Source organism: Strix uralensis, chromosome 21, assembly GCF_047716275.1.
Source record: "Strix uralensis isolate ZFMK-TIS-50842 chromosome 21, bStrUra1, whole genome shotgun sequence".
Taxonomy (NCBI): Eukaryota; Metazoa; Chordata; class Aves; order Strigiformes; family Strigidae; genus Strix; species Strix uralensis.
Window position 1 is genome coordinate 10,801,266 of NC_133992.1, and position 26,391 is coordinate 10,827,656.

The 26,391-nt window shown below is 40.7% G+C and overlaps 2 protein-coding genes across 2 annotated transcripts in view; one reads left to right on the top strand and one right to left on the bottom strand.

The window, feature by feature from the left end:
• Positions 1–7: 7 nt before the first annotated feature.
• On the bottom strand, positions 8–15,092 carry STOM (stomatin). Its single transcript, XM_074891340.1, has 7 exons — positions 14,994–15,092; positions 8,370–8,473; positions 7,430–7,502; positions 6,487–6,569; positions 3,516–3,719; positions 2,881–3,015; positions 8–1,759 (listed from the first exon to the last, which is right to left on the bottom strand). The coding sequence occupies exons 1-7, from the start codon at positions 15,040–15,042 to the stop codon at positions 1,565–1,567; spliced, it is 843 nt and encodes a 280-aa protein (XP_074747441.1). The 5' UTR covers positions 15,043–15,092; the 3' UTR covers positions 8–1,564.
• A 650-nt stretch (positions 15,093–15,742) lies between these two features.
• The window catches only part of DAB2IP (DAB2 interacting protein), a 243,925-nt gene continuing 233,276 nt past the window's right edge, over positions 15,743–26,391 (top strand). The window contains exons 1-2 of the mRNA XM_074891329.1: positions 15,743–15,817; positions 19,107–19,252. The gene's annotated coding sequence lies outside the window, so the exon portion shown is untranslated. The remainder of the gene's footprint in view (positions 15,818–19,106; positions 19,253–26,391) is intronic.

Genomic DNA, 26,391 nt, shown 5'->3' on the forward strand with positions numbered 1-26,391 from the left:
TCACTCATTAGTAAACAGCATGGTTTTTTATTCAGGGTAAGAGCAAAACGCGCACTCCTGGTGTCAACAAGCGTTCCCAGGGGTGGCCACCTCCAGCAGCAGCAGCAGGAGGTGCAGATCCACGCAGCTCCCCCAAGGATTAACCTCAAGCTGTGCACTTACTCTGTTTCCCACTTCAAGCGCGTGAGCACAGCAGTGCTAATTATTACAGCTTTGTTAGCTGTGTTTCTCCCCCCTCTCCCCCCAAAAAGTCAAGCTCAGCTTACGCTAACTGCAGTAGACAGACACGTGCAGCTGGGTATAACTGCTTTTATGACGCAGAGGAAGAAAAAACTTCACAGCAAAGGGGCAGAAAGGAAACAGCACCACTGAGCTCAAGCTCTGCCAGCGCTCGGGCCTCTTTCTTAACAGTGACGAAGGCAGAGGGACACGGGCCTTGCTCTTACTAAAATACCTGTGAATACAGAACTGAGCGCAGCAGAGAGGTGATAAAGAACAAGTCAGGAACTTCAAGCTGGCCAGTGTGAGAAGGGCACTTACAGCACTGATCTTGGCTTTTTGTTTTCATTGCCAATAATTAAAGACCAGATGCCAAACTCCATGGTAGTGGCAGCTTAAAGAGCCTCCCCCCATACAGACTAATTCTTGTCTTAACCTGTAACTACACCTACTGAACAGGTACAACATACAAATACAGTTCAACAGACTCACAGCTCAAGACTACACCAAGGGCAGATTACATGCTTTGGGTAGCAAGTATAAGCCCTTAGTATCACAACAGGAGCAGTTGTTAGAACAGATAAACAAACAGTACAGCATCTGCTGTTAAACACCCCCCCACTAGCTGCCCAGACCTTACTTCCTACAGAAGTAAGGTTTTAGACCTGGATAAAATGAAGGAGTCAGTACTTTGGCTTTTTTTTTTTTTAAATCATTTTTGAGAGAGAAAGAGAAAGGCAGGCACAGCACTGTAACAACAGCCCAGCCCGTGCCTGTTCATGCCATTTCTGCGTGGCAGACAGCGATGGGAAGTGTCACGGCCAACTGCTTCTCATGAAATGGGGACTATTTTGGGGAGTACCAGTACAGTATTCTCACTCCCACATCAACTGCTGTTACTTTTCCCTGGGTAAACTAGAGGATGATCCACACAACAGCAGTCCCACAACTCCAATACAAGGCTGTTCCCCTTCCCTTGCAGGGCTACAGACCCCTTACTTAAAGGGAATACTTCTCTTTCCCAATGTTGGATCCTCTCACCTTCACCACAACTGAGTTTATATACTATTTGAAAAGGGGAGGTTGCAGATTACAGGTGTCCCACCCAGGAGAGCACGGGTACATGCTTATTTAAGATTGCAATCTGCTTGTACTCATTTTGAAAGGTTTTCAATTTCAAACATTCATATTCACAAACACTACAGATAAGTTTTATAACACAGTATAACAGAAGAGGTTTCCCCAGCAAATCCACTTTGTTAACACCGCCATAAGCTATAGCACACAGGGAATGCAGTGTTGCCAACGTTTGCTGTAGCAGAAGCCCCCTCTCCTCCCGCTCCACCTAGGGATTTGCACCTATGAGGCCCTGCAGCATGTTTATGGGCAACGGGAAGACGATGGTGGAGTTCTTCTCCGCAGCAATGGTGGTCAAGGTCTGCAAATAACGAAGCTGAAGAGCAGCAGGGGACTCCGTAATAACCATGGATGCCTCCTTCAGGGCCCTGGAAGCGTTCATTTCACCCTCTGCTGCAATTACCTGGGGAAGCAAAAGGAATGAAACTGAATTCTCTATGGCCCAGTAATAAACCAGAAAGCTGTAGGATGACATCAGCCTTGAGCCATACACCAAAGCCACTGCTCATCGCTCTGACCAAGCAGCCTCCCCTTACCCTGTTCTTCTGGCAGTTCTGCCCCTCCTCTCGCTCAGACACAAGCCTTTCCCATTTGCTTTCAGGGCCCTGAATGCCTGTTTTCCTCCCATCCACTGTCAGGATGCCAGATCACAAGAGGTGATACTGTCTTGAACATGCAATGGGCACATTTGTTCTATTTTCGAAAACTTCCTTTGTGTGTCTTTCAGCGCTGCCTCTCAAGAGCAGCGGGCACTCTCCACATCGATCCGAAAATGCTTTTTACTTAAAGCTCTACTGTTTTGTTTCTACAAGGGCTTGGCCAGTGAATGGCATGTTTCTTCCTAAGGAAATACTTTTTTATTCCCTCTTTCTTTTTAATTATGAGCTCAGAATCTACAGTTGCATCTATGGACATCAAAGTAAGTTTTCAAGACAGGATTAACAAACCACCAGAGAAGACAAATCGCAGAGCACAGCACACTGAGGGAGAAAATGAATTTGTCCAGTCCTAGAAAAGGACAGCTCTAACTGCCCCTGATGATTTTTACTCCAAGCTTCAATATTTAGTATCACCTTCTCCCCCTTGTCACAACCAAACTGATCACTGCTCAGCTTGTGGGTGACAAAGCTAAGTATTACAGCTGTTTTATTTCTCATATGAAGTAACAGAAAACAAAGCACTTGCCTAAAATCAGGGCAAAAGTCAGGAAAAAGCTGGAAGTAAGTTTGGATTCTAATTCACTGCAGGGTCCAGCTAATAACCTCAAAATTGTTGTTTATGATTTGTTCTTGGAGCGTGGTAAAAAATTAAGATTATGCATTTTTGAATGAAATCTCACCTGCACAAACCATGATGAAATAGAGCAAGCACCCAGACACAAATCCACAAAACCCCTGCCCTGCACTCCTATTTGCTACAGCACAATCTGGCGGAGAATCTTCCTCCTCTACATCACTATGTTAAGTTATTCACAAAGAGAAAAAAAGAAAAAAAAAATCCAAACCCACATGTTGATGTTATTACCTTAGCTCTCGCCTCCCGGGCAGCTTCTGCTTCCGCAGCCATTGCTCGCTGCAGCTGGACAGGTAATTTCACATCCTTGATCTCCACACGTTCCACCTTAATGCCCCAATCATCCGTTGCCTCATCAAGAGTGGCCTATAAAAGGCAGGACAATTAAGTTAAGCCATTACCTGGCTGCAAACATCCAAATTTGAAGAATGACCAACAAACCAAATGAATTATCTTACAATTCTTAGACTTTAAGGACTTTTGTATTTATATCATGGTTTGATAATTATAAAAGTGTAACGTTGTAAACTAACAAAAAAACCCCAGAGCTTGATTAATATATTGAAGGAGTTCTGTGGCGTAATTCCCTTCAGCAGGGAGTACTGACGCAGTGACCCAGGGAGATCCTCCTCTCCTGTATCCTCACTCCCACCTGCGGGCCCCACCGCTCCGTTACTGCCTTGGTCACTTATTTTATGACACAGAACATCATCCCAGCCGCTCTTTGTAGGGCTTTGCCTAATGCTCCAAATCACAACTTGGCTTATCACTTAGAAGGTAAAATAAACCCCAACCTGTAAGTTATCCACAGGATTGCTGCCCAACTGATTGTTTGATGGGTTGCTTTTAGGTAAAGTTGCTCATACCTGCATGCTGTGTGCAATTTCTTCACGATCAGAGAGAATCTGAGAAAGGTTTTTGGTCCCCAGAACGTTCCTCAAAGTAGTCTGTGCTAGAAGACGGGTGGCTGAGTCAGCATTTGTGATATTTGCTACAGCAAGGGTGGCATTCTGAACTCTGTAATAAACCACTCCATCTACATTAACTGTCACAGAGTCCTTGGTCAAGATCTAAAAAGCAATGGGGAAAGCATATATTTATTGAATATAATGATAATGACATATTTGTTTTACTCTACAAACTCCTAGTTTTTTCAGAGTAAAGCAACTGTCTGGAAAACAAAAGGTCTTACACACGTATGCTGCAAGTGAACTTGTCTGTGTACAGATGCACAAACCTTCCAGTACAGCTCTGCGAAGGTAAGACTAAATATGGGGTTAGAACCCTTCTCATTGAAAAATAAATTCCATGAGCTTTGCCATAATGTTATTTCTAACTCAGTTCTTCAAATTCACAGAGGGATCTGCACTTTGTACAAGTGACAGGGGAAGAAAATAGATCAGAAATAATTTACACTGAAATACATAAGCTCTTTCTCCTGGGGAACTTTAACCTGAAACTAGCAACCAGGTAGGTCCCCCTGCTACATGTCGGTGAGGCTTGAAATAACAGATGTGTAAGAGGCAGATTGACTGTGCAGGAATGCAAGAGGGATGTGTAACAAAGGACCGAGGTAACAGAAAAGGCTCCAAGAACATCAGCACTCAGAGTTGTTTTGTTTAAATGCAGAGGTAGGAATGTGGGACCACTCCATTCAAAATGGGTTAAAGCGCTCTAGTTAGAGCACACACTGGAAACATTTATGAGGGAGGCTCATTTGATGTTTCTGTAGAAGAAAAAAGGCTCATAATGAGTATAATTGCAAATTTAGGACACATTAGGTTTTCACTTGTATTTAACTTCAGTCACAAGACTATTGATTTAGCAAGACAAAACTCTGCAGGTGTGTCAGTTTATAAAACAAGGGCAAACCAGGCAACCTATTTAAGAAGCAGGCACGGGAAGAGGCAGCACATTCCAGGTGCACTTTCAAAGAAACACCACAAACAGTTTCCTGTCCTGCAGGTGTGACAGCTGCCGAGAGCCCTTCTCAATCACTGCTTGGTCCGTAACACAGGGCTGGCCAACGCCAGAGACTCCAGCACAGCACTGGCTGCCTAAGTTACCTTCTAGAATTGCAGGAAATTTGCAAAAAAGGATGTCAGGGTACAACGAAGCTTAGAGGAATGGAGAGCCATGCCCATAAGAGATGCTAGAAAGGACTGGAAGTTTCACTGAGGTATGTCTAGCTACTTACAGAATTGGTTTTGCCTGTCCTGATGGCCTGATGTATTTCGGCTGCGTGGGTGTCAGCCCTGCTTCAACATTTAATTAGAAATATCTGTTATCATCTACCAGCTCACTGTCCTTGGAGGAACTTCTGACTGAAATCCCACCTTGTGCTGTGGTGATTTCTAGACAAGTTGCAGAGGAAATCCAATTTGTGAACATCCTCAGAGCTAGATTCAAGTGATTTACTGAATTTAACAGTTGTATGTTAAGCAAAAGATGTACTTACAAAGTTGAAGACAGATATTTTTGAAAGTTTAGAAGAGGGTACACCAGAAAGAAGCATTAATATCAATCATATTTTAAAGTTAAGTTAAAAAGAGATTGAAATATGCCAGACAACCATGAGAAGAGGTGCCCTAATTCCATGTTAAACAATTACTATTATGTTATTTGACAGGAGAGAGGGACATGTGAGTTATTTAACCTTCACAACTTACCTGCTCTGTCCTTCCCCAAACTACCTATTTTAGCAGGGTTTTCATAATAGCATAAGATAAACAAAGAATGAGTAGCATGCAAAGAAATCATGTTGAACAAATAAAGATGTATTTCTGCTTTTACCTACTGAAAACAAACAAACCTAAATCCATGAGCATAATTTAATCAAGCCAAAAGAAAAACTGTAGAACTGATGGCTTTACTAATGGCACATCAGCAGCTGCAAGCACATTCTGCCTGCCAGTGATTAGGTTTCTAGCAATTAGCCTTGAGAGGATACCATGACAGTTGCCATTTGTCTAAATCTACAACTAATGATGAGCAATAAACCAACTAGCAAGTATGACAGGAGCCAGATGCACCAGGCAGGTTGCATCAGGCATCTTTGTCTTGCAAAATACATCAGATTCATGAGGGAGACAGTTATAATCATCAACATACAATTGTTCACTAACATATTTTGAGAGGGCTAGTTGTTTTATTCTTCTGTCATCCTTTGAGTTGGCATCACTGAGTTCAGCTGGCTTAATGCTGTGGAGTGATTCTGCTAAAAAATTAAGATGTCAAAAGGAAAGCAGACTAGAAAGAAAAGTAATTTTTTTTGGTCTTTAGGACCTTCAGACTGAAAGACATCGATGCCTTTAGCTGTGGAACACCTTCATAATGGTCCTGTGCACAGCAGGACACAGAAGCCGCGTGCACACAAAACCCACATAAGGGAGTGGACTGTTGCCCTGGGTTGCTATTAATAGCATTTGATGTACGTAATAATTTCATCCCATTATTTAGCTAGTTTATACATCTAGATAAATCAGCATGGGAAAGCTCACTGCTGCTTCTGGAAATCTTCCGGATTTCACACAAACAACTGGAGAATGTTGCACAAAGTCCAGCAGACTTCATTCCAAACCCCTCCCATTCAAGCTCTCAGGCAGTATTAAGTTATTTGCTCCTTAGAGGACAGCAGAACTTGTTTTCTGTCAGCGGTCTTCTCTTACTGGATGATATTATTAAAGAATATATGGATTCTTCACAATACACTGAACCTACACAAGAAATCTACATTAAAACTACATGCTACCCAATACTGAGAGGGGGAAAGGAAAAAGAACGTGCAAAAAAATTCTGCAAACACTTTAGCAGATACAAAGGCAAGTGCAAACTCACCTCTTGGGGAGGAATATCAAAAGAGATGGTCCTCATATCAACTTTGATGAAGCTGTCTGTGCAGGGCAGGACAAAAAACAAACCTGCACAAAAAAAATTGAAGAAGCAGTGAAAATGGGTCATTAGAACAGATGAGACTTGCTTCTGAAGTAAGCTTAAATCCAACCCCCGCAGCTGTATAGCCCTCTGTAACAAGCTTAGCAGCATGTTCGTTAGTGGCTTTCAAATCAGGGTAAGATTTTCAAAAAAGTATCTGAGAAACTTAAGGTTATTTAGGTCTAACTTATTTAGAGATCTTTAACATTTGGGAAAAAAAAAACAAACCAGAACTGTTAACAGCTACTTTTGAAAATTTGTCCCACATGGTTACTTGTGGGGTCCAGCTCTGGCAAGCAGAAACTCAACCTCCTTTTATTCTGGTGGATCACTGAAATTTTTCAACTTTACAGCAATGTGGAAGTATTGCAAAATCTGGATGAAAATGAAGGAGGAAGTTATTGCCCCTTTCTGTCAGTTTGAGCAGCAGGAGCAACAGCCAAAAATAACATTCAGATCTCATCAGAATTTCCAGTATAAACTTTAAAGAACTATCAAATAATTTAATTGCTTCTGTTTCTTTTAAGAACATTGAGGCTTTCAGACCATTTTAACTGACATACTAAAGTTGTTTTTTTAAAATGGTACATTTGATACCATTATTCCTGCCTTTACATTCTGTGCTTTTGATTATACCTGGAGACCAAGCATTAACTAAGGAGATCTGGGTAAGGCTCACAGATAAGTAGTTTACTATCTTTTCCATCTAAAGTAACGTATCCTCTTACTGGAAGTTACAAAATTCTTGAGAAATCCATTTGCCAGTCTAATGCAATGTCTCCAGACAGCTATTATTTTACTGATGACTCAATTAGAACAAATATTAAGAATGCTCTCCAGGACATACCTGGTCCCTTTGCTCCCCCTTTTAAGATGCGTCCAAGTCTGAATATGATGGCTCGCTCGTACTCCTTTATAATCTGTAATAAATAGTTGGATGTTACGCAGGGGTTCCCAGAAGCCATATGATGGATTCCAAACTACGTATACACTAGGTCAAGACAGTCTTGAGTCTCAAGTGCTACATACATTTCTATACTGGCTGCTTTTGAGAATTTTAGCCTAAACTTTATTGTCAAAAAGCAAACAGCAAAAGGAACAATCAGGACAATATTCCACAAGAAATATTCTTCAGACTGTGGCACCATCTATCAACAGCAGAAGCAACAGCATGTCCTCTGGGCACGGCCAGGCACTAGAAGCAGCCATCAGGAATATCCTGGCAACACCAAAGCAAAGTGCAGTATATGGGACCCAGCAAAGATTTTTCCAGCTCTAATTCTGATGTGGTGTATAAGCCAAAACAGAGCAGGAATTATTTCCTCCAGTCTGGAAACTGAAAACATCAAGCTCAAACCCATCACAGATTACACATTCTCTAAGAATCTGTCATGCACAGCTACCTATACATACATACATACTTATGTATTTATGTTTACATACTTCATATTTATACACATAAAGATCTCCTTAAAAAAAAAAAATCAGTCCTCCAAGTGTAATTACGCGTTCCTGCAATTATTCTGATCTTCCAAACTAGCTTATATACTAGTGACAACTGGGTAGATGTAGTAAAGGTGTCAATGTAAAAATCATTTTGACTAAATCCTGTAATTTGCACTTTTTGGTTTGAAGATCAATGCACTGAAACGTTTGGGTCCGCTATATACTGAAAGAAGAGAGATTAATTTGTGTTTAAAACAAACAAAATAGAGAACAGTAATAACCACTTTGAAGCATCTGCATTGATTAAAATTTTAATCCAACTTAGCAATGAACAATTTTACCTTTATGCACATCCAGATTGATATAGGAAATGTAATAATAGTGAAAAAAAGTGAAGTGATCACCAGGATCCATCCACATAAACCAAGGCCTGTATCAGAGTCATCTGCAAGAAAAGAGCAAAAATTTTCAGATTTTTAAGACCAAGAGTGCCTGTCAAAGAAAATGCCTACAAGTGGATATTTATGTTGAATACTCTTTGAGATAAGCCACTGTTAGCACTACTCCTCTGGCCAAACTCATCAGGTTTAGATCAGAAGTCAAATTAAAGCCAAATTCTGGTTTCGTTTTCACTAGTCTCTAGAAGTTGCACAAGATAGCTGAGGGCAGAATGCAGTCCAAGTAACATTTATGCAGAATTAAGTATATTGACATTTAAGTATAGATTATCAGGTGCCTTCCTCTTCCCCCATTTTCTCTAGCAGAATGAACAATAGGCAGCAGTAGAAATCCCATTCTTTTATTGTCTAAGAAAGTCAGACACTTCCTTAATGAGTGACATGCAAATACCCCATAGCCTACCAACTCCAGTGATAGGACATTTGGTTTGGTTTACGTTCCAGCTGTCACAGGTGCAAATCTAAGAAAATCTAAGAAAACGGCAATTCTCAGACTGTTGTATCAAGGAAGTAGGATAAGATCTGGTGCAAGATTAGCTGGACATGAGATAAAGTCTCTGTAAAGCTTTTCTTGGCCAAAGAATCCTTATGCTTAGAAAACAAACATGATAGTTCTCTGTCATGAAATAACACCAACTGAAGGTATTTCCAGAATCAGGAAGTAACAAGAGCTAGTGGTTTCATATACTACACAGCTAAAAAAAGCAATGCACCCTGACAAAATGTGGACGTGCTGGGAAGCATTCCGAGTGCTGTAGGAAGCTCCTTATCCTGCCAGCAAAGGCTCCTCCCCGGCTGCCAGGAGCCCACTGCCAAGTGGGGATGCCCCAGGGTGAAACTGAGATACTGAAATTCACCTTTCTCACCCTATGCTGTAAAAAGCCCAAAGTGCCAAGAAGCACCCACAAAACTTAGAAAAACACAATTCTCACTTTTAGATGAAAGAATGTTGCTTCAGGACCACACTCCCTGATTCTGCTGAACTATCTTACTGTGCTGCAGACATGCAAACCTTATCCTGACTTGATCGATGCCACAGGTACTTGAAGGACTGGAGTCTTGTTATCTAATGGAGACTGCATTCAGCAGCTTGCTTAGAAAGAAATTACATTAAGGAATCTAGAAGTTTTAGTTTAGCTCTACTTGGAATTATATAATGAATTGTTTTCTGTATTCACCAAACACAACTACAATTCAGTCTGAACAACAAACTGGCCAGTTATAACTCTTGAGTCTCCACCCTAACAGTTATTTTAAGCAGAACCTATTTTATTATAAAGCAAAATCTTGATTTTGAAAAATATCCATAGATTTTAAGTACATGAGTAAACATTTTATTGTGCCCACAATTGAACTCGGCATGAGCAGCGTATGCCTTGGATAAAGAGGGAAGTGAGACAGATCGGTCATTGGATATTGCTAATCTTGAAAGTGAGTAATAGCAAATAATAATACTTTGCAAATTTAGATCCACAATATTTGACTAAAGTCACAGAAGTCAGCAAAATAAGTGGGAACCAATATTGAAGTTTGTAGTCCTCTTTTTCAGTGACTGTCGGTTTTAGAGCTACTCCTGGCCTTTCAAGCAAGATGGAGTATGGAGGTGGTGGAGAACAACCAGGTTTTGTCTCCTACAGTATCTTGAACTTTATGAAGTTACCCAAGGCTTCTGAAGCCAGTTGGCTGTTTTATCTATAATTTGTATCCCTGTCACACGCCAGTGTAACAGCTCTCAAGGACGTGTCATATCATGCATCATTTTAAAGTTCCTCTGTGGAAAGTTATCTAAAGATAGTCCCCCCCAGGTTTATTATGACGTAGTGGAAATACCAGATTAAAGGAGTAATTTGCAGGCCTTCTGTGAAAGTCAAGGAAATGCATTCCCTACACATAGCTGTATTAAGTGGCTGTCGGCATTAAGTAACACCTGTAAACTCATTAGTGAAGGGAACATTACTTTTCATTTGGCAACAAAGTATTAGCCTAAAACCATAAAGAATATTAACAATCCACACTGATAGGGAGGAAAAGTCTCCCTCTCTCCTTCAACTTAACAACTTTTATAAACCTAAAGGAGCTGAGGATCCTGCTTCAGTTCTACTCTGCAGTTTAACATCAAGTCTTCACCTACAGCATGGAAAAAAAATTAACCATTTGCTTCCCTGTTGAAGGCAGAAGTCCCAACTCCAAAAATGTAACATTTCAAGACTAAGTGCACGCTTTATTTAGCAACGGCTGTCCCATCATGTGGTATGTGTCACAATACAAAAAGCAAGAGAGATGCTGTCTTGTGAAAAACTACAGGAAATACAAGAAACATGCTTGGCATCTGTGGAACGAGCTTTCTTACTGCAAGTTTTGAACATCTCATTCACAGGACTTGGATAACTTCATCAACAAGCCATTCCTGCCAGACTTCTCAGTCAGGCTCATCGATACTGGATTCTAAACAGCAGCTACTTCAACAGCACTGGGATGAGACCAGCAGAGGCAGTGCAGGTGTAACACGCAGCCTCAGATGATGCATATCCCTGCCCACCCAACCTGCTGAAAAAAAAAAAAGATTTTACACCACACTAAGTGCTGGCTACAGCAGACGGCCTCCCAGCCCTCTTTCACCCATCACATAAGCGAACCTTTTAACAGAGACCAAACATATCTTTGTTTTTGGCAGGCAGTGTCAAAGAACAGCTCAGAGAGAGTCTTTTCACCAAGTCCCCACAAAACAACTAGAGAACTACTGAAAACAGACCTTCAGTGTATTTTGTGATCCAGAGGCAAAGCAAGAGTAAAAAGTTTGTCCTTATTTCTTAGCTGCATCTGTAGCATTCAAGATTAGCTAAAGAGAACTGGAGTAAGAAATAAGGTGAAATGGTTGTGTAGTGAGAGTTCTGCCTGGGAACTCTAGAGAACTGGGTTTTGCTTAGCACTAAGCCAGACTCCCCATGTGACGTTTCTGATACCATTATATAATCAAACTCAAAAAGGAGAAATGCAATTTACTCCTCCCAAAGAAAAAAAAAAAAACGCAACAAAACCAAAACCTTGCTCATACAACAGATGCATGATCATTAACAGTAATTGCTGGGGATATTTAAATATTAATATACTGTAATGTATGCAGCTGCTGAAAAAGCAATGAGAAAAACAATGTAATGGCTTCAGAAAACAGACGCCACCAAAAACCCTGCTGATGTTAAAAACAGAGTACACTGCATTTTCTCCACTGCTACTGCTGTTGGGAGCTGTCCCTCAGTTTAGAGGCACTATGACTTGCAGAGACAAGGAAAATACAACCATGAAAGAAAAAGACAAATCAATGAGTGTATTACAGCTCTTACTATTAATCACAGAATTATGTTATTAATCATAGGAATAATTTATATTCAGAAATAGTATTCTTTAATGATGGAAACATCGACTCCGTTTCACCTATTCTATGTTGGCCATGAGAAGATGCTCAAAGCCCCACTTATGCCAGAACAAGCCCAACTCCCCCATCTCTAACCACTCCACTGGCATCTTCTTGTAAGTTAAAAAGCAGACAAGCCCACAACTTGAATTTATAGCAGGCTGTTGGTGTGCAAATCAAGGCAGCCAATCAAAAATGCAAAAATTCCCGAGCAGCTGTGCAACTCGAAGGCTTCTGCAGTGTAGCACAATCACTTCTTTAGCGCTCCTGCTTAACTTTTCACAGGATCTTCAATATTTTTAAACACATATATATATATATATTTAAAAAGAAAAATCCATTCACACGTCCTAGTTTACGTCCTTTCCTTGTAGGAAGACAGTGTTTGTTTCATTACAAGATGAACCTCCACCCACTCACCCTCTCCAGCACTGCCTGCCATCCGCGCCTGCAGCCATGTCAGACACATCACGACTTCGGATCATTTCACAGCAACAGACAAAGTGAACCCCTTCAGCTCTGGAGATCCAGCATTCATGCAATCTTGTAACAACTCAGCTAAAAGGAATGGGGAAAACGCACTCTAGAACTAATTTGATTAATTAAAAGTCAAACTACTTACAAACTATGGGTGCTGCAGATTCACCCAGTGCTACCATTAACATTCAGAGTCCACGTTCCAGAAACAGTACATTCTTCAGATATGTATACACATTTTTTTCCTCTCCTTAAGAGGTTTTAAAGCTTCAAGTATACTTCAGATAGAGGTTAGGGAATTGCAAAATATTGTATCATTCCAAGGGGTTAAACACGGAGATACCAGGTATCGGCTATGCCTCTGATTAAAGGCAAAAACTGGTTCTAATCTCAAGCAATTCAGAACTATCATCTTTTCTCTTAGAAATAGTGTTGAGTTTAGCATTTTTTGAGGAGATAGATACATGCAACTAGCTGTTGGAATACGCTAAGCTGTTGGAATTTTAAAACTGGCAGTTAACTTTGGTTCTTTCTTGCTTGATTTTTCTAAAGTGCTCAATACTCTGTCATATACCCCTACACCTTCAGTTCAAACATTTGTGATATTCTTGCTCTTTTATTGTCAAGATATTAAAAATTGACATCTGGAATTTAATCAGAGGAATCTTATTTGTGGAGAGTCTGCAAGAAATTACATACCTCTAAGAAATAAACAAGGAGAAAAAATATTTCAAAAATTTTAACTGAATCAGCCTTCGACTCCTTTAAGGCTGACTGGAACAGTTGCCATTTCTTTAGCAAGAAATTACCACTTGCATCATCAAACAGTAATAACAGTTTATAACAAACAGCGCTGGAGGCTGAGATGAAAGTGGAAGTTCTTATTACCGCTTGAGGTGTGGCATGCTCTTCACTTGCGATTTATTTTCTTCTGCAAAGACTACACAATCTGAACAAGCACATCACTGTCAAAGAGCAAAAACATGCCAGACTCCTAGGTACCACGAGAAGAAGGGACCTTCCCCCACAGCCGTGTGAACAACCCACCAGATTTAAACCAAAATGTATACGGGAGATCAGCTGGGCTGAACGCAAGGCAAGCAACACTGGAGAGAGATCTCCACCTTGGTGCCGCTCCATCAAACCCTGCATGGTCTGAGAATGACTGAAGGGTGTTATTCTACCACAGCTATTCAACTGGTTGCTAATTAGCAAACAATCAGGAATAACAAGGAATACTACTTTTAGTGAGAACTAATTGTCTTTTCAGATGCTTCTCAAAGCATTTCACATGGGAAACAGCCAAAATCATTACATCTAATAACCAAAATTATGTCTAATGCTATTTACTCCGTAGATACTTTGACAAAAATAACGGGTAGCCAGCTTTAGCCTCCAAAACAGCGTATCACGCCCGGAGTACTGAAAAAACAACCTCAGTAGCACGTAAAGTGAAAGGCTTGCCAAGTCCCAGATGAGGTTAGCATCAGAGTGACCACTGTTAGGTATTAATAACTAACATACTTACAGAATGAAATGTAGATCCTCTCCAAGGATACAAAAACTAGCATGTGCCATTAGGCACGGGGCCCAAATAGATCTACAGTTATTTATACTCAGATTACCTAGCCACAGCCTCTGTATATAAAGCGGTTTTATAAATACATTTCCATCTCTAGTTGCAAATGACAAAAACATAAAATAAGTCATGACTTTTCTGTAGTTTGTTTCCGAGCAATGCAGGTTAACAGGAAAACTTCAGCTTCCAGGAACTGAAACTTAGTTGTGTCATTTTAGGGCATCACCTCCAAAACTTCCTGACCAGGGTTACACTCACACCTACCGACCGAGAGGCCAAAACCCAGCAGAATAAAGATACCAAGAAGTAAAAATTAACTACAGCTTCACTGCCCCACTTGAGGAAATATAACAGACTTTTATCACTCCCTCCAGTCACACCTATTTAACATTTTGCACAAGCCAGCGGTGTAAGCAACCAGTCCCCCAATTATTTTTGTTCTCGTTTACGGGTGCAGTGCCTCGGGGATTACTCCTGTTGACTCTGCTCTTAATTACTCGCTCAGCTTTCCCCATAGCGACCCGAGTTACCGTACAGGAAAACAAAACACACAGAAGAAAAAAAGTCTCCCAAGTTGCGCAATTGGGGCCAACTCCCGGCGATGCCCTTGTACCTTCCCGTGCGCTATTTCTGAAGCGGTGAAGAGCCGCTCGGCCGGGCAAACACCCGCCGCCGGGTCCCGTCCTGCCGCCGTTACGCGGGGAAGCCGCCGAGGGGCGGAGGGGGGGGGTGTCCCGCTCCCGGGGGGGGGCGTCCCGCTCCCGGGGGGGGGCGGCCCCCTCGGCGAGGCCCGCGGAGCTGCTGGGGGCGAGGGGCTGAGGGAAGCGGGAGGCGAGGGGGACCCGCTCCTCGCTCTTTCCGCGGGATTAACTTCAGTGAAAAATCTGCGAACTTTCCTCGGCAGCTAAATAATGAAAACCGAAACAGAACACAGCAAAGCCAGAGGAAAGCGCCCCTGGCTCACAGCCCGCGGGGAGCGACCGGCCGAGGCACCGTGCGCCCGCTGTGCCTTGGGGACAGCCCCGCTCCCCGCCGTTACCTTGCACCCGCCGGGCTTTGGGCGCTATCCCCGCTTCGTGGTCCGCCATGGCCGTCGCCCTCCCCTCAGCGCTGCCGCCGCCGAGTGCCCGTTGCCCCGAGCCCGCGCTCCCGCCCCGCCCCGCCCCGCCCCGCGAGCCGAAGGCGGGGCCGCGGCCCTCGCGCGCGCTTCCCGCCTCCCGCTTGAGGGGATGAGGCGGCCTGAGGGGACGAGGCGGGGGCGGCCATGGCGGGCTGGGGTCAGCCGCCCCTCAGCGACGGGGCTCGGGCGGCAGCTGGACAACGGCCGTGGGAAGCAGGCAGGGAACGGGCGTTAGTGAGGGTGGATGGGCCGTCGGAGCGGAGCGGAGCAGGGAGAAGAAAACGGGAGTGAAGGCGGTGAGCGGGCTCCGGTCAGGCGTGTGGGGAGCCGCAAGGAAAGTTCGAGCTGCGCCCTGGTTTCGTGTGTAGTTTAACGTGCAGATGGAATTTGGTCGTTTTTAATGGGTGAGGTATGGTCTCACATAAAAGAATAAGGAGCAGCTTTCAAACTAGTAAAATTTACCTTTCAACCACTCCATCTGAGGAGAAATACGCTAATGCACGCCATATTTCTTCCTGTGATCATACTGAAGTAAGTGTCCAAAATGGGAAGGGAAATAAAACAATCCTGAAGAAAAAAACCACTGCTTTTCAAAAATTCACCTCAGGTTTCAGGTACTACTGCTTTTTTTCCTGACCTGTTGTAGGACAATGATGGCGAGTTCGGAGTTTTCATCCCTTTTTGAAGACCTCAAAGTTGTGATCTCTGCTGCTTTTCAACGAGGTTCATCCCACAGAAACAAGGTGTGTGTACAAACACATCATTACACATACAGTCATTACATACCTGGTGTCATAAAGATTGTCACATTTGGAAAAAGTTCAGTGGTTGAGTTCTGTGTTAGGCTGGATTAGGAGGACTGTTGGTGATTCATGGCTATTCATTAACTTTTATTCACATATGGGATGTTGGTAATTAATGGGTGGGTAGAGGGATATGCAAACTCATACTGCATTGCTGTACTGATAGTGTGTAATTGCTGGCTTCTTTGTAAAACACATTGCAACCTGTGGATGAAAAATGGTATTAGACTACTAGAATACAGAGATATTTATTTTAACAGTTGATATTATTCTGTGGTTAGACTCCTCCATGGAGGTAGCTTGAATTTTGCTTTCCTTTATGTACCAGAGGAGCACAGTTAGGCAGCGTGATTGAGAAGAATGTATGCATGAGCGGAGTGCTGAATGCTGAAATGTTATCCTGTTTCTTGAAGTCTCCAAGTGGGATGAACAGCATCAGTGAAGGACCAACACTTTCTCCCAGTGAGAGTGAGATACCTAACCGTCTTTCAGTTGCTGGCATGAACTCCTGCTGCCACAAGTTTGCTAGCTGATTTCAGACTGATCCAGATTAGCAGAATATGAGACTAAAGACTAAATCTGTCTCAAGATCCCTGAGTGCTTATGATCTATTAAAATTCCCTTCTGTCCATTATCTTTACTTACATGCTTGTGGACAGTTGCTATTAATGCATTTACGAGTGCTGACACTTGCTGTTCCAATAGTAGTAATTCCTCAATATTTTTGTTTGGTTCTATTGTCTGCAATTTTGTGTGAGTTCACCTGTACTCTTGCAAAATTAATCTAAACAACTTTGTAGGCTATGTCTTTCTTTATCCATTGAGTAGGTACAGTGGAGAGTGTCTGCAGTTTCATCTTTGTTTTTTTGCTGACCTTAGGGTCTTCTGGCAAATAGACTGCTTAGTGTCTCAGCACTGATTAAGAGGGAAGGAAGGATGTGCTTGAAATGGGAGGAACAGGCCCTGTGAAAACAGACTAGATAAGCTGTGACAAACTCTTGTCACGCATAGCAGATTTGGCACTAGAAAAGTCTAAAATGGTGCCAATAATAAGTGCTTTTAAAATTAATACGAATTGAGCATTAAAAAATGTACCACATCGGTCTACCTTATTTCAGCAAAGAACAGGAAGCACCTATTCATTTGCCCTGTCATTAAAGTAAAAACTATGCAATTAAGACCTTTATCCTTCACAAAGCTGGCAACATTACTTCATCTAAAGCTGCAGTATCTCCACAACTCTTGTTGTGCTCTTGTGTACACGTTTATGTGGGCATTTTGCTCAAAGAGAAGACGGCCTTCTATCTAATTTTAGATGGGCCTTCATTACATTTATTTTACTGTCTTTGGGCGTTTGCCAGTGAAGTTGGAAAAACCCCAGGGCGGTGGTGGGCAGCGATTCTTCTCTTCTGTGGCTTATTGCTGCCATCTACTGTTTTCTTTGTGTGTTTCGCAGGGGTAGTTTCTAGAAAGTTAACCAGCGTGGTGAGTGCCCCTCTCCTTTCAGCTGTGTGAACTGAGTAATGTTGTCATGTTTAAATACAATTTTAGTTTTCCTTAAGTACTGAAGTTAAGAAAAGCATCAGGGTTAATAACGGGTAGCTGTAGTAACTCAGAAGTCCTTTACCACACACCAGTGAGATGCCTCTGGATCTGAGTTAAAGAGTTAGATCAGATCCATTCTACAGATTGTGAAGGCTCATGAAATACTAAAAGACTAAGTATGAAAAGAGAGAAATGAAAAATGTAACCTTTACTAAATAATAATATCTGAATGTCTTCCCATTCTAATTTTTAGTTCAGTGAATGAATTAAATAGTTTGATTTTTGTCTTCCTAGAAGACAACAGTGGACTTGAAAATTGATTTACTAATCTCTAGGCTTTGTGAAGAGAAAAATTTCATTGGATTTTGCCTTTATCATTTACATAAGCCAGTTTGATTTCAAATATGGAAGTTCCTGTCAACAATAACTCCTCAGTATTACTCTGTAGGAAAGCCTGCGTGTGTTTAATCTTTCCTTGAACGCTAATGTGTCTGGTAGGCAGTTAGAGCGTTTGTGTGAGGTGTATCACCCTTGGAAACACCTGTTCTGTTTCTTCTGCAGGCAGTAGCTGCAGTTTTCTGTTATCTCTCAAAAGGGAAATAGCCTACAGTCAGTATATTTATTTACCATATGTTTAGCAATATGTGATTCTTCAGTAGAAAACACTGAGAGCAGTATAGGAGGCTGCCATTAGATGTCAGCATGAGATTAACCACGACGACTGCCAATGACAGTCTTGTTTGAAGCATGTATTTTAAGTATATTGATTTTTGTCACCTCAGTCTTTGTTTTAAAACCCTTTCTTAAAGTAAGTTGTAGTCCATAATGATTATGGAGTAATATCAAAGGCTATTCCTAAAACTGGCTTTGATTCTTACCTTAAGAAGTTGCTGGACATGGAATGTTTACCTTCTGAGTCCCATTTGGAGTTGCTCATCTTATCACAGAGTCATAGAATCCCAGGTTGGAAGGGACCTCATCTGGTCCAACCTTTCTTGGCAAAAGCACAATACTGAATTTTATGTGTAACTTCAGTTATACACACACTCTTCTAAGCTCATAAAGTGTTACATGTTGTCAGCTTCCCACAGGGATTCTACATGACAATTTGGTAACAAGGTGTGGTGGTGTGCTTTGTTTTGCTGTGCTTTTCCCAGTTTACAATAAATTTTAAGGGACTCTTACATTATTTTCCATTGCTATTTACCATTCAGAGTTTTTAAGGGTGAACTTAACTTCAAGTATGCTGCTTACTATGTATGTGTTTAAATATTTTGTTGAATTTTTAATTGGAGCTAGGTCTCTGAAGAACTGTTTTACTTAACATTATACATTTTCAGTAGGTCAGCCTATATATCTTTTAGTTTTATTCTGAAAAACACTGCTTTGAATCAGTTTCTTCTAAAATGTCTAAAAATAATCAAAACCAGAATGCTAGTTCAACAAACAGTTCCCACGTTATAAAAGTCTGCATTTCATTTAGTTGCCTATTTTTATATCATGGGATTATTTGTGTTCAGTGGAAATAGAATATGTATATGTTGGAATCAATAATCCCAAAATAGGAATGTTTTCAAATCCGGTTTCTTTACACAGACTGATTTCTCCCACATTAAAGGATACATTGTTTAAAATATCTTTGAGTCTGGGAGGTTCATTATTTTTATGTTGTTTACACTTACAGAAAACATATAAAAGACCAGTTGGAGCAAAGCGTGTCCCGAGGGAAGCCTGAGTCCCTGTGACTGCTGTGCATGTATTGTAACTGCAGAGAATAGGGGTCTCTCCAGTCGGTTGCTGCTGCTTGGGACATTTGAGCTTTGAATCAAAGTAAGTTGTAAGATAATACGCATACTATTTTTTTTTCTGACATAGCATGCTTTCATTTTTAAAAACATAAAGACAATCTGGTCAAATTTTCAGCAAATTATTTTACTACCAATCTATCTACGAGCATTATGTGTATTTTAGAAATCTAGCACATTCTACAAAACTAACTCCTTTAAATTCTCCCATACATCCTGATGAGGGATATTAGAGTCCACAAATACAAATCAAAGTCAAATTAAACCGTTTTTGGTCATATTTGCCTACAGAGACTATATTGGAAATAATTATTTTTTTCTGAAGTATTTCTTATGGTTCGGAGAGGTAGCAGACTGAGTTTTCACGACTTGTTGGCAGTCTAAGATCTCCCGTCATGGCCCTGGACCCAGGTTAGGGTGATCTGTTGCTCTTCACACCACACTCCTCTCATCCTTTGGCTGGATGCTGAGGGAAGAGGGATGTAGAACCAACTTCGTTGGCATTGTGTTGAACTTCCCCTTAACAAGGAACTGTCAGAAAAAAGAAAAAAAGAAAAGAAAAGGGATGTGACAGTTGGAAATTTCCCAGTGCTCTCAGATAAGTTTCTTGTGGAACCTTTTTCCTATTCCCTCTGCCATTTCATATGCCAGTCATGTGCGCAAAGGTTTTACTTGTCATTTCTGGTCTTACCCAGAATTCATCTGGCCAGCCAGTGCTCTCTTTGATTTTTCAATATAATGATTTCTTTGCTTCTGTAGGTTTGGGAGAAAATTTGTGTTTAACAAAACAGAAAAAGCCTTAGGTAATAAAAAAAAAAAAAAGTAGACCTACTAGAACAAGTCAAAGTCATCAAGGTGCCTTAAAGCAGCAATGGAATGTCACTTTACTATTCAAGAAACCCAGTCTCAGAAGAAATCCTCCTGTAGTATGTCAGTGAAATTGCAAGTTTGTCTCACACTTAGATAGCCTGGAGGTTTCAGCACTTGTAACTACTACATCACTAAAATTTAGGAGCAGAACTGTGTTCCAGGACACTGGCATGCTTGGAAGAGTTAGTTGCAGAATAAGAGATTATATTACTGAAAAAAAATAGATTTGAAGTGCTGCACATTTCACTCTGTGTATTTAATAGTTCTGTATTTTAAAATAGAATAACTGTAAGACACTGAACACATTTCAGGACAAACAGTATAATCTAAATCTGATGACAAAAGTAACAAAGCCTCTGAGGATGTTTTCTATTGCAAATATATTTCTGGCAGCAGTGATTCAACGATATTGGATTCATAAAAGAACTAAAGGAAACTCTAAGGAAATAAAGACAAACATTTAGATAACTTCACTTGTTATTCACCCTAAAATTGACTCTGAGCTGGGGGTCAGTGGCAGTGGAGTGTGGCGAGTGGTATCAGTCACGTTAATGACTGCAGAACAGTGCACATGGGGGTATTTATTTTCCATACTCACAGAAGCCTCACCCCTTACACAAAGGCGCAGCACCAGGTCAATTGTAGAGAACATGAACATTATCATGGACACTACCATTTCTAAGCCTGCTGCCTATTGGAAGGTGGCAATACCCATGGATGTGCAGAATGGGAGAAATACTGTGAGTTAAAACAAGGATTCCGTATTTGTGTGCTTTTGTAGAAGGAAACACCTGTGGCAACAGCATGCAAAATGGAGTTTTTGAAAGGTTAGGTAAAACTTGGGCTTAAAGCACAGTCTGGTTTTATACCTTTTGTAAACAGAGCATCATTCTTTGTTTATAAATATTATCAATATATTTTTATACAGAATATGCTTGTGTCAGAATGTTCATGAAGTGTCCCAGACCTGTGTTCATCATTTGCATGGCATTCTTTTTACCTGTCAGGGTTCATATGAGGCTCAAGTATCTGTAACAACCTTTGACAGGAGATTTTAAGTGCCAGTGGGACTTGACTGACAGAGATTTTAGTAGATTACCAAAAAATATTATTTTCCCTGTTGTTCCCCTGCCCCTGGCAGCAGCTGTTCTTGTCTTGCCTTTTTCTTTGCTTTTATCAGTCTGTTTCATTCAGTGAGGCAGATCTGTGCCTCAGATTTATATTGTAATTAGAAATAGTTGTACAGGTTTCTACAAATAAAAGCTTGTATCTCACTAGAACAATGACAACATAGTTCAGATACTGTCCTTAGGCTGTGAAGAGCATTAATCTTGGTGTGACAGGCAATGTGTGGGTGAATGAAGTCACTGCCCCTTATTTCCTTTCTTTACTACTTTCCCACCTCAGAGATGCACCGTAATGATAAGGCTGAAAGCGAGACACTCCGTGTAGCAGTGACATAGTTCAGCTGTGTCTGGCTGTACTTTATTTAATGCAAGCACAAAAGACTGGAAGAGCACTAAATAATGAAAGAGCTAATTGGCGTTTTTGAAAATCTAGCATTAAGTAAAGCTGAAAGTTTATGAACAGGTTTGATAGGGAAACCGAGAGACCCATGATGTGTTTCTATGGAAACTACAGTTTAAGGTTTTATCTGATGAGATTCTAAAAAGAGTACAATCTGCCTTTTTTTTTCTGACTTGGGTAGACAGAGGATAAATACAGCAGAATCAGTATTGCAAAGTGATCTTTAGAATGATAGTTAATGAAGTGCTTCAGGATGAAAACTGCTGTAAATGTAAGGTGGCATTTCTGTCTTAATCATTGCCTTTAATGATGAGATTTTTAGGACAGATTTCCGGTGAGAAGCTGCAGCTTAGCGGTAAACTATTGGTATATTTTTCCATTCAGCTGCTGTTGAAGTATTTAATTATTTGTACTTAGTCTGAATGTGAGAGCATTAACATCTTGCTTAGAGTTGGTCATAGGTCGTGGAAATTTCTTGTGCACATCTCTGGTGGTTTCCAGTCCCAACTCATCACATTTCTGCTTTCCTCATTCCGCCCGGTCACCTCTGCTGGTGAATGTCTCCCCTGAGCCACGTTCCTCCAGTCCCAGATTCCCACGGAGCTCTGTCAGCAGCCTCCTGGTAGTCTGCAGAGCTGACCTCTGGTTACACTGTGCTGAAGCATCCCTTGCACAAATGCTGTGGTACGGACTGTCGTGCAGGGATGACGAGGCTGAGACTGTACAGTTTATTCATCGTATCATAAGTGAAACATGCTGGTCAGAGATGAAAGCTATGATTCACTAAGCCATGGTGCTATTTCTGTTCATGCTTTTATTTGCTTTGATTTCACTTTCTTAATCAACATAGATCAGTTCACAGCCTTAGAATTCATTATGTACAATCTATTCATTCTCACTTTCTACCAGATCTTTCAGTAGTTCACGACAGAGACTGATCCTTACTTAATCAAGTTTTTGTTCAGAAGTCAGTGGCACCTTGTGCTAGCTGTGATTAATTCCCTCACAATTCCATGGGCCATACAAATAGCTTCATTATGAAATAGCATATGGTCATGTTTAGAATTGGTTGAGGCTGAGACATTTTCATCTTTGACTGTCTTCTAATACTGACTGCCAGAGCAAATGAAATAACATGTATTTTTACTTTCACTCTAATGAGGAAAAATACTGAATTAAGGCTATCTGAATAGTAATAAATGCTGTCTCTCTTCTCTCACACAAAAGGAATCATGCCCCTCTGCATGGTGATGGTTTCTTACAAAGCAACAGATGGCTCTAGCAGCCAAGAGCAAAAGCCCTGGGACTTGACTCTCACCTTCTGTATGTATTGTAAAATCTCAGTACAGCTAAGGTGTTTGTAGAGATTATGGTAGTGGAATAAATACTTTTGGAATACAGTGTAGGTATGCAGAAAAGAGCCTGGTTTATTGTATTTCTTTTGTATAGATGTGGGTAAATTATTAACTTGACCCAAAATGTAAGAGAAACCTTTTTTAAAAAAGCATAAATTAAATTATACTTTTTTTTCAGTCTCAAATTAAAAAAAGAAATAAGAACATATTACAGAAAAAAAATGTTTGTCTATAAGCGAATGGAATACTTGAAATTTTAGTTGAAGACCATTGTCACAAATCTAGAATGATGTGGATAGTTTTGGAAGGCAATTTAAAAACCTGTGTGTCTGTGATTTGTCATTTGTTTTTTACTGAGATAAAGCCACTACTGCACCCATACTCCAGTTCAGCAACTACTTAGACTGTTTTACACTAAGTATAGATTCTCTTCTGAATTGGTGCTTTAAATGTAAAAGTAATATGGAAAACAGTAGAAATTTGTTTCCAATTTAAGGAATTTTCTTTCTTCCCACCTTCTCAGAAGACTCAAAGGTTCCTGCAGTGTCTTTCCTCTTGCTTTGGCTCTTCATCTTTTGTTGAACTATTTCACATGTTTGCTGCTACTTTCCTTTGGGGGATGCATGAAATACTTTTTCACAAGTATAATGTAGAAAATAATGTAGAGAGCACTGTTTTCAACAGCAGCTACCAGGCAACCTTAAAGTTCAGGATTTTTCATTCTGACACTTCTTGATACTGGAAATGAAATATTTTTGCTTTGACTAGTCTGATTTGTTACTTTAAATGGATTGAGTAGAGTACCCCAGGTGTTTGGAGCTCTAGCACAAAATAAAAGGATTAATTAATATGAGTTTAGATAATTTTAAAGATAATGACAGTGGTTTAATGGGAGAAAAATCTACTGTCTCCATTGTACAAAATCAAACAGAAATAGGCTGGTGCCAGCAGTTAAACAATGTAAAATAATGACATCGCTTTAGCTCCATGAGCCTGTTTAAGCTAACTGACTGAAATTATCCCAATGACACATTCACAGTTCAAAAGAAAAAAATGAACCCACAATGTCACGCATTTCTGGCCTTCATAATTCCACTCTCATTTCACTTCTGTATGCATTCTCCCCAGAATTTGGGATACCAGTGCAGGATTCTAGAAAGCTAAATTGCTGTCAGAGGGCTTGAAAAGGATTAATTATCACCATGCCAAATTAGAAGAGGTTTTATTTTTCCTTCCCTGATTTATAATCTGATTGCAGAGACAGAGAGCTTAATCAGTACAGCATCCTATACATTTGTGAAGATACTGAGGACCTGAAGTACTTCTTGAGAAAGAAGAAAGCAAAGAGCTAAACTAGAAAGTATACATAGGCATTGAAATCCAACCTCGTTAGACCACTGACAGTCCCAAAGATTTTGTATTCTTCCACCGTCCTTTTTTTTCTGTGTCCTGTATCTTATAAGGAACTCTACAAGCTCATAAACATTCATCTTTCCAGAGTTTGTCTACTAAATCTTTCTCTGCAATTAGCGTCCTTGACACGTTAAGACAGAGGGAGAAATCTATCACGTGAGCCAGTTGCTTTTCAAAAGTAATTTGCTCAATGACTTCTGCCAAATCAGTTAAAAATTCAATAGACCAAAAGTGGGGATGATGACTTATTTCATGGGAGCTGGTGGAAGCCTGAAGGCAAATGTAAAGGAGCAGCAAACAGTAGAATGGCTGGCTGAAGTGTAGTGAGGTGTTTCATTAATGTGCAAAAAGAAACAAACGTCCTTAATCCAGCTTTATCTAGGCTACGTGAGGATACCTCCGGTATCACAGGATGCAAATCTGTTGGTAGAAGACAAGCAGGATGCCTGGCATTTGTAGGAAATAGACCCTTTTTTAAATGAGATTTTTGAAACTAGTCAATAAGGGCTTTTTCTTTCTTGTAGTTCCGTGTGCTTTTTAGCCCTGCTGTGAAAGAGGAGCGGGTGACAGATTGCCTGGGGGGAGAAAAAAAGGGGGATTCCTACGAGTCATTAAAATGCTGTGGCTCATTCCAGCATTTAAATAGTTATTGCAGCAAATTTAAATGTCTTTAAGCAAGAGGAAATTCTCTGGATAATTATCTTTGACCTCGTAACTTGGTAGGATAGAAGAGGGAGTGGATGCTTCTAGGCAAAATAGGAGATATGAAATGAAAAGCCTCCCTCAAACTACTGCAGAGTTGTGACTTTTGCAAATTTTGAATGAAGGCCAGAGTTACCTGAAGCCATCGTTCAATCACTGTTGGTGAGATTATCCACTTAGGCAGTAGAAAGGGAGACAGTCCAAAGGTGGCTGAAGATATTCAGCTGTTTGGTATGTACCTGTTCATTTCACAGCTTGGGGTGAAATTGGGAAAGGAGGAGAATGTGCCTGTCTGTCACGGTGGCAGCAATTCCCTCTGCCCAGGCTCAGCCAGCAAGGCTCGGACAAGGCAATATGGGACAAAGTCCTTTTCAGTCAGGAAGTAGTGCTTTTTGCTTTGTTCATTATGCAACGTGTTCTGGGATTTCTGCTGCTGAGTGAAATCTCCTACATCCCCAGAGAGCTCAGCTTTATTATGCCCATTTTGCAGGTGGTTAAAGAAGGAATTTGCATTGATTTGAGACACGTACTACAAATTACTGACAAGACTGTATTAACATAGGGTCAGCAATTTTGATGATCACCCCTGCTTTAACCTAGCAGCTCAGACTCTCTGCCTTGTGATGGAGGGTATAGTTCCTTAGCATCTAAATCTTCTGTGTTTACCTCTGTATATTTTAGGAATTGTATCCACACTATCAATATGGTTAACTACAAGTCCTGACTGAGCTGAAATTGCGACAGTAATTCCAAATATATTATGTGCCATATTATATAGTAGAACAGGAGAGTTACAACAAAATGTTTACCCTATAGGGCCAGCAAGAACATTATTTAGAAGGAAAATAGAAATAATTAAACCATTATGGCCTCTAACTCTCCGGCTTGGTTGACAAGGTCTAGTTGGTTAGAAGGTTAGATAAATTTGATGACTATGTTTAAATTACTAGATATGATGATAGCTTTTTAAGAGGATATATATTTAGTAAATCTCTCTAATAAAGCACTGCTTCTAGAAGCTTTTACTCATGTTTTCTTCAGAGCTGTCAAGATGGCTCTTTAGCCACTGACTTTTATTGCTTGCTTCTATGCAATGTTTGTTGAGCAGCTGATTATCTGATAATAGAACGGTTTCTGGTACACTATGTGAAAGAAATTTTACTTTTATTTCTACTGCTTCAGCAGGACAATTTCATATCGAGTATATCTGTTCTTATTAGTCATAGCTAAAATAACATGAGGGAGCCCCAAGAAGCTATATAGATTTGTGACAGATATATTGCTTTATGACTCCCCA

Bases quoted from the DNA above. Each gene is read 5' to 3' on its own strand.
- STOM (XM_074891340.1), bottom strand. From the start codon at position 15,042: ATGGCGGACCACGAAGCGGGGATAGCGCCCAAAGCCCGGCGGGTGCAA. The intron at 6,570-7,429 runs GTATGTCCTGGA...TTTTTTGTGCAG, and splicing joins AGGGGGAGCAAAGGGACCAG to GTTTGTTTTTTGTCCTGCCC. The intron at 3,720-6,486 runs GTGAGTTTGCAC...ATTGCTTTTTAG, and splicing joins TTGATATTCCTCCCCAAGAG to ATCTTGACCAAGGACTCTGT.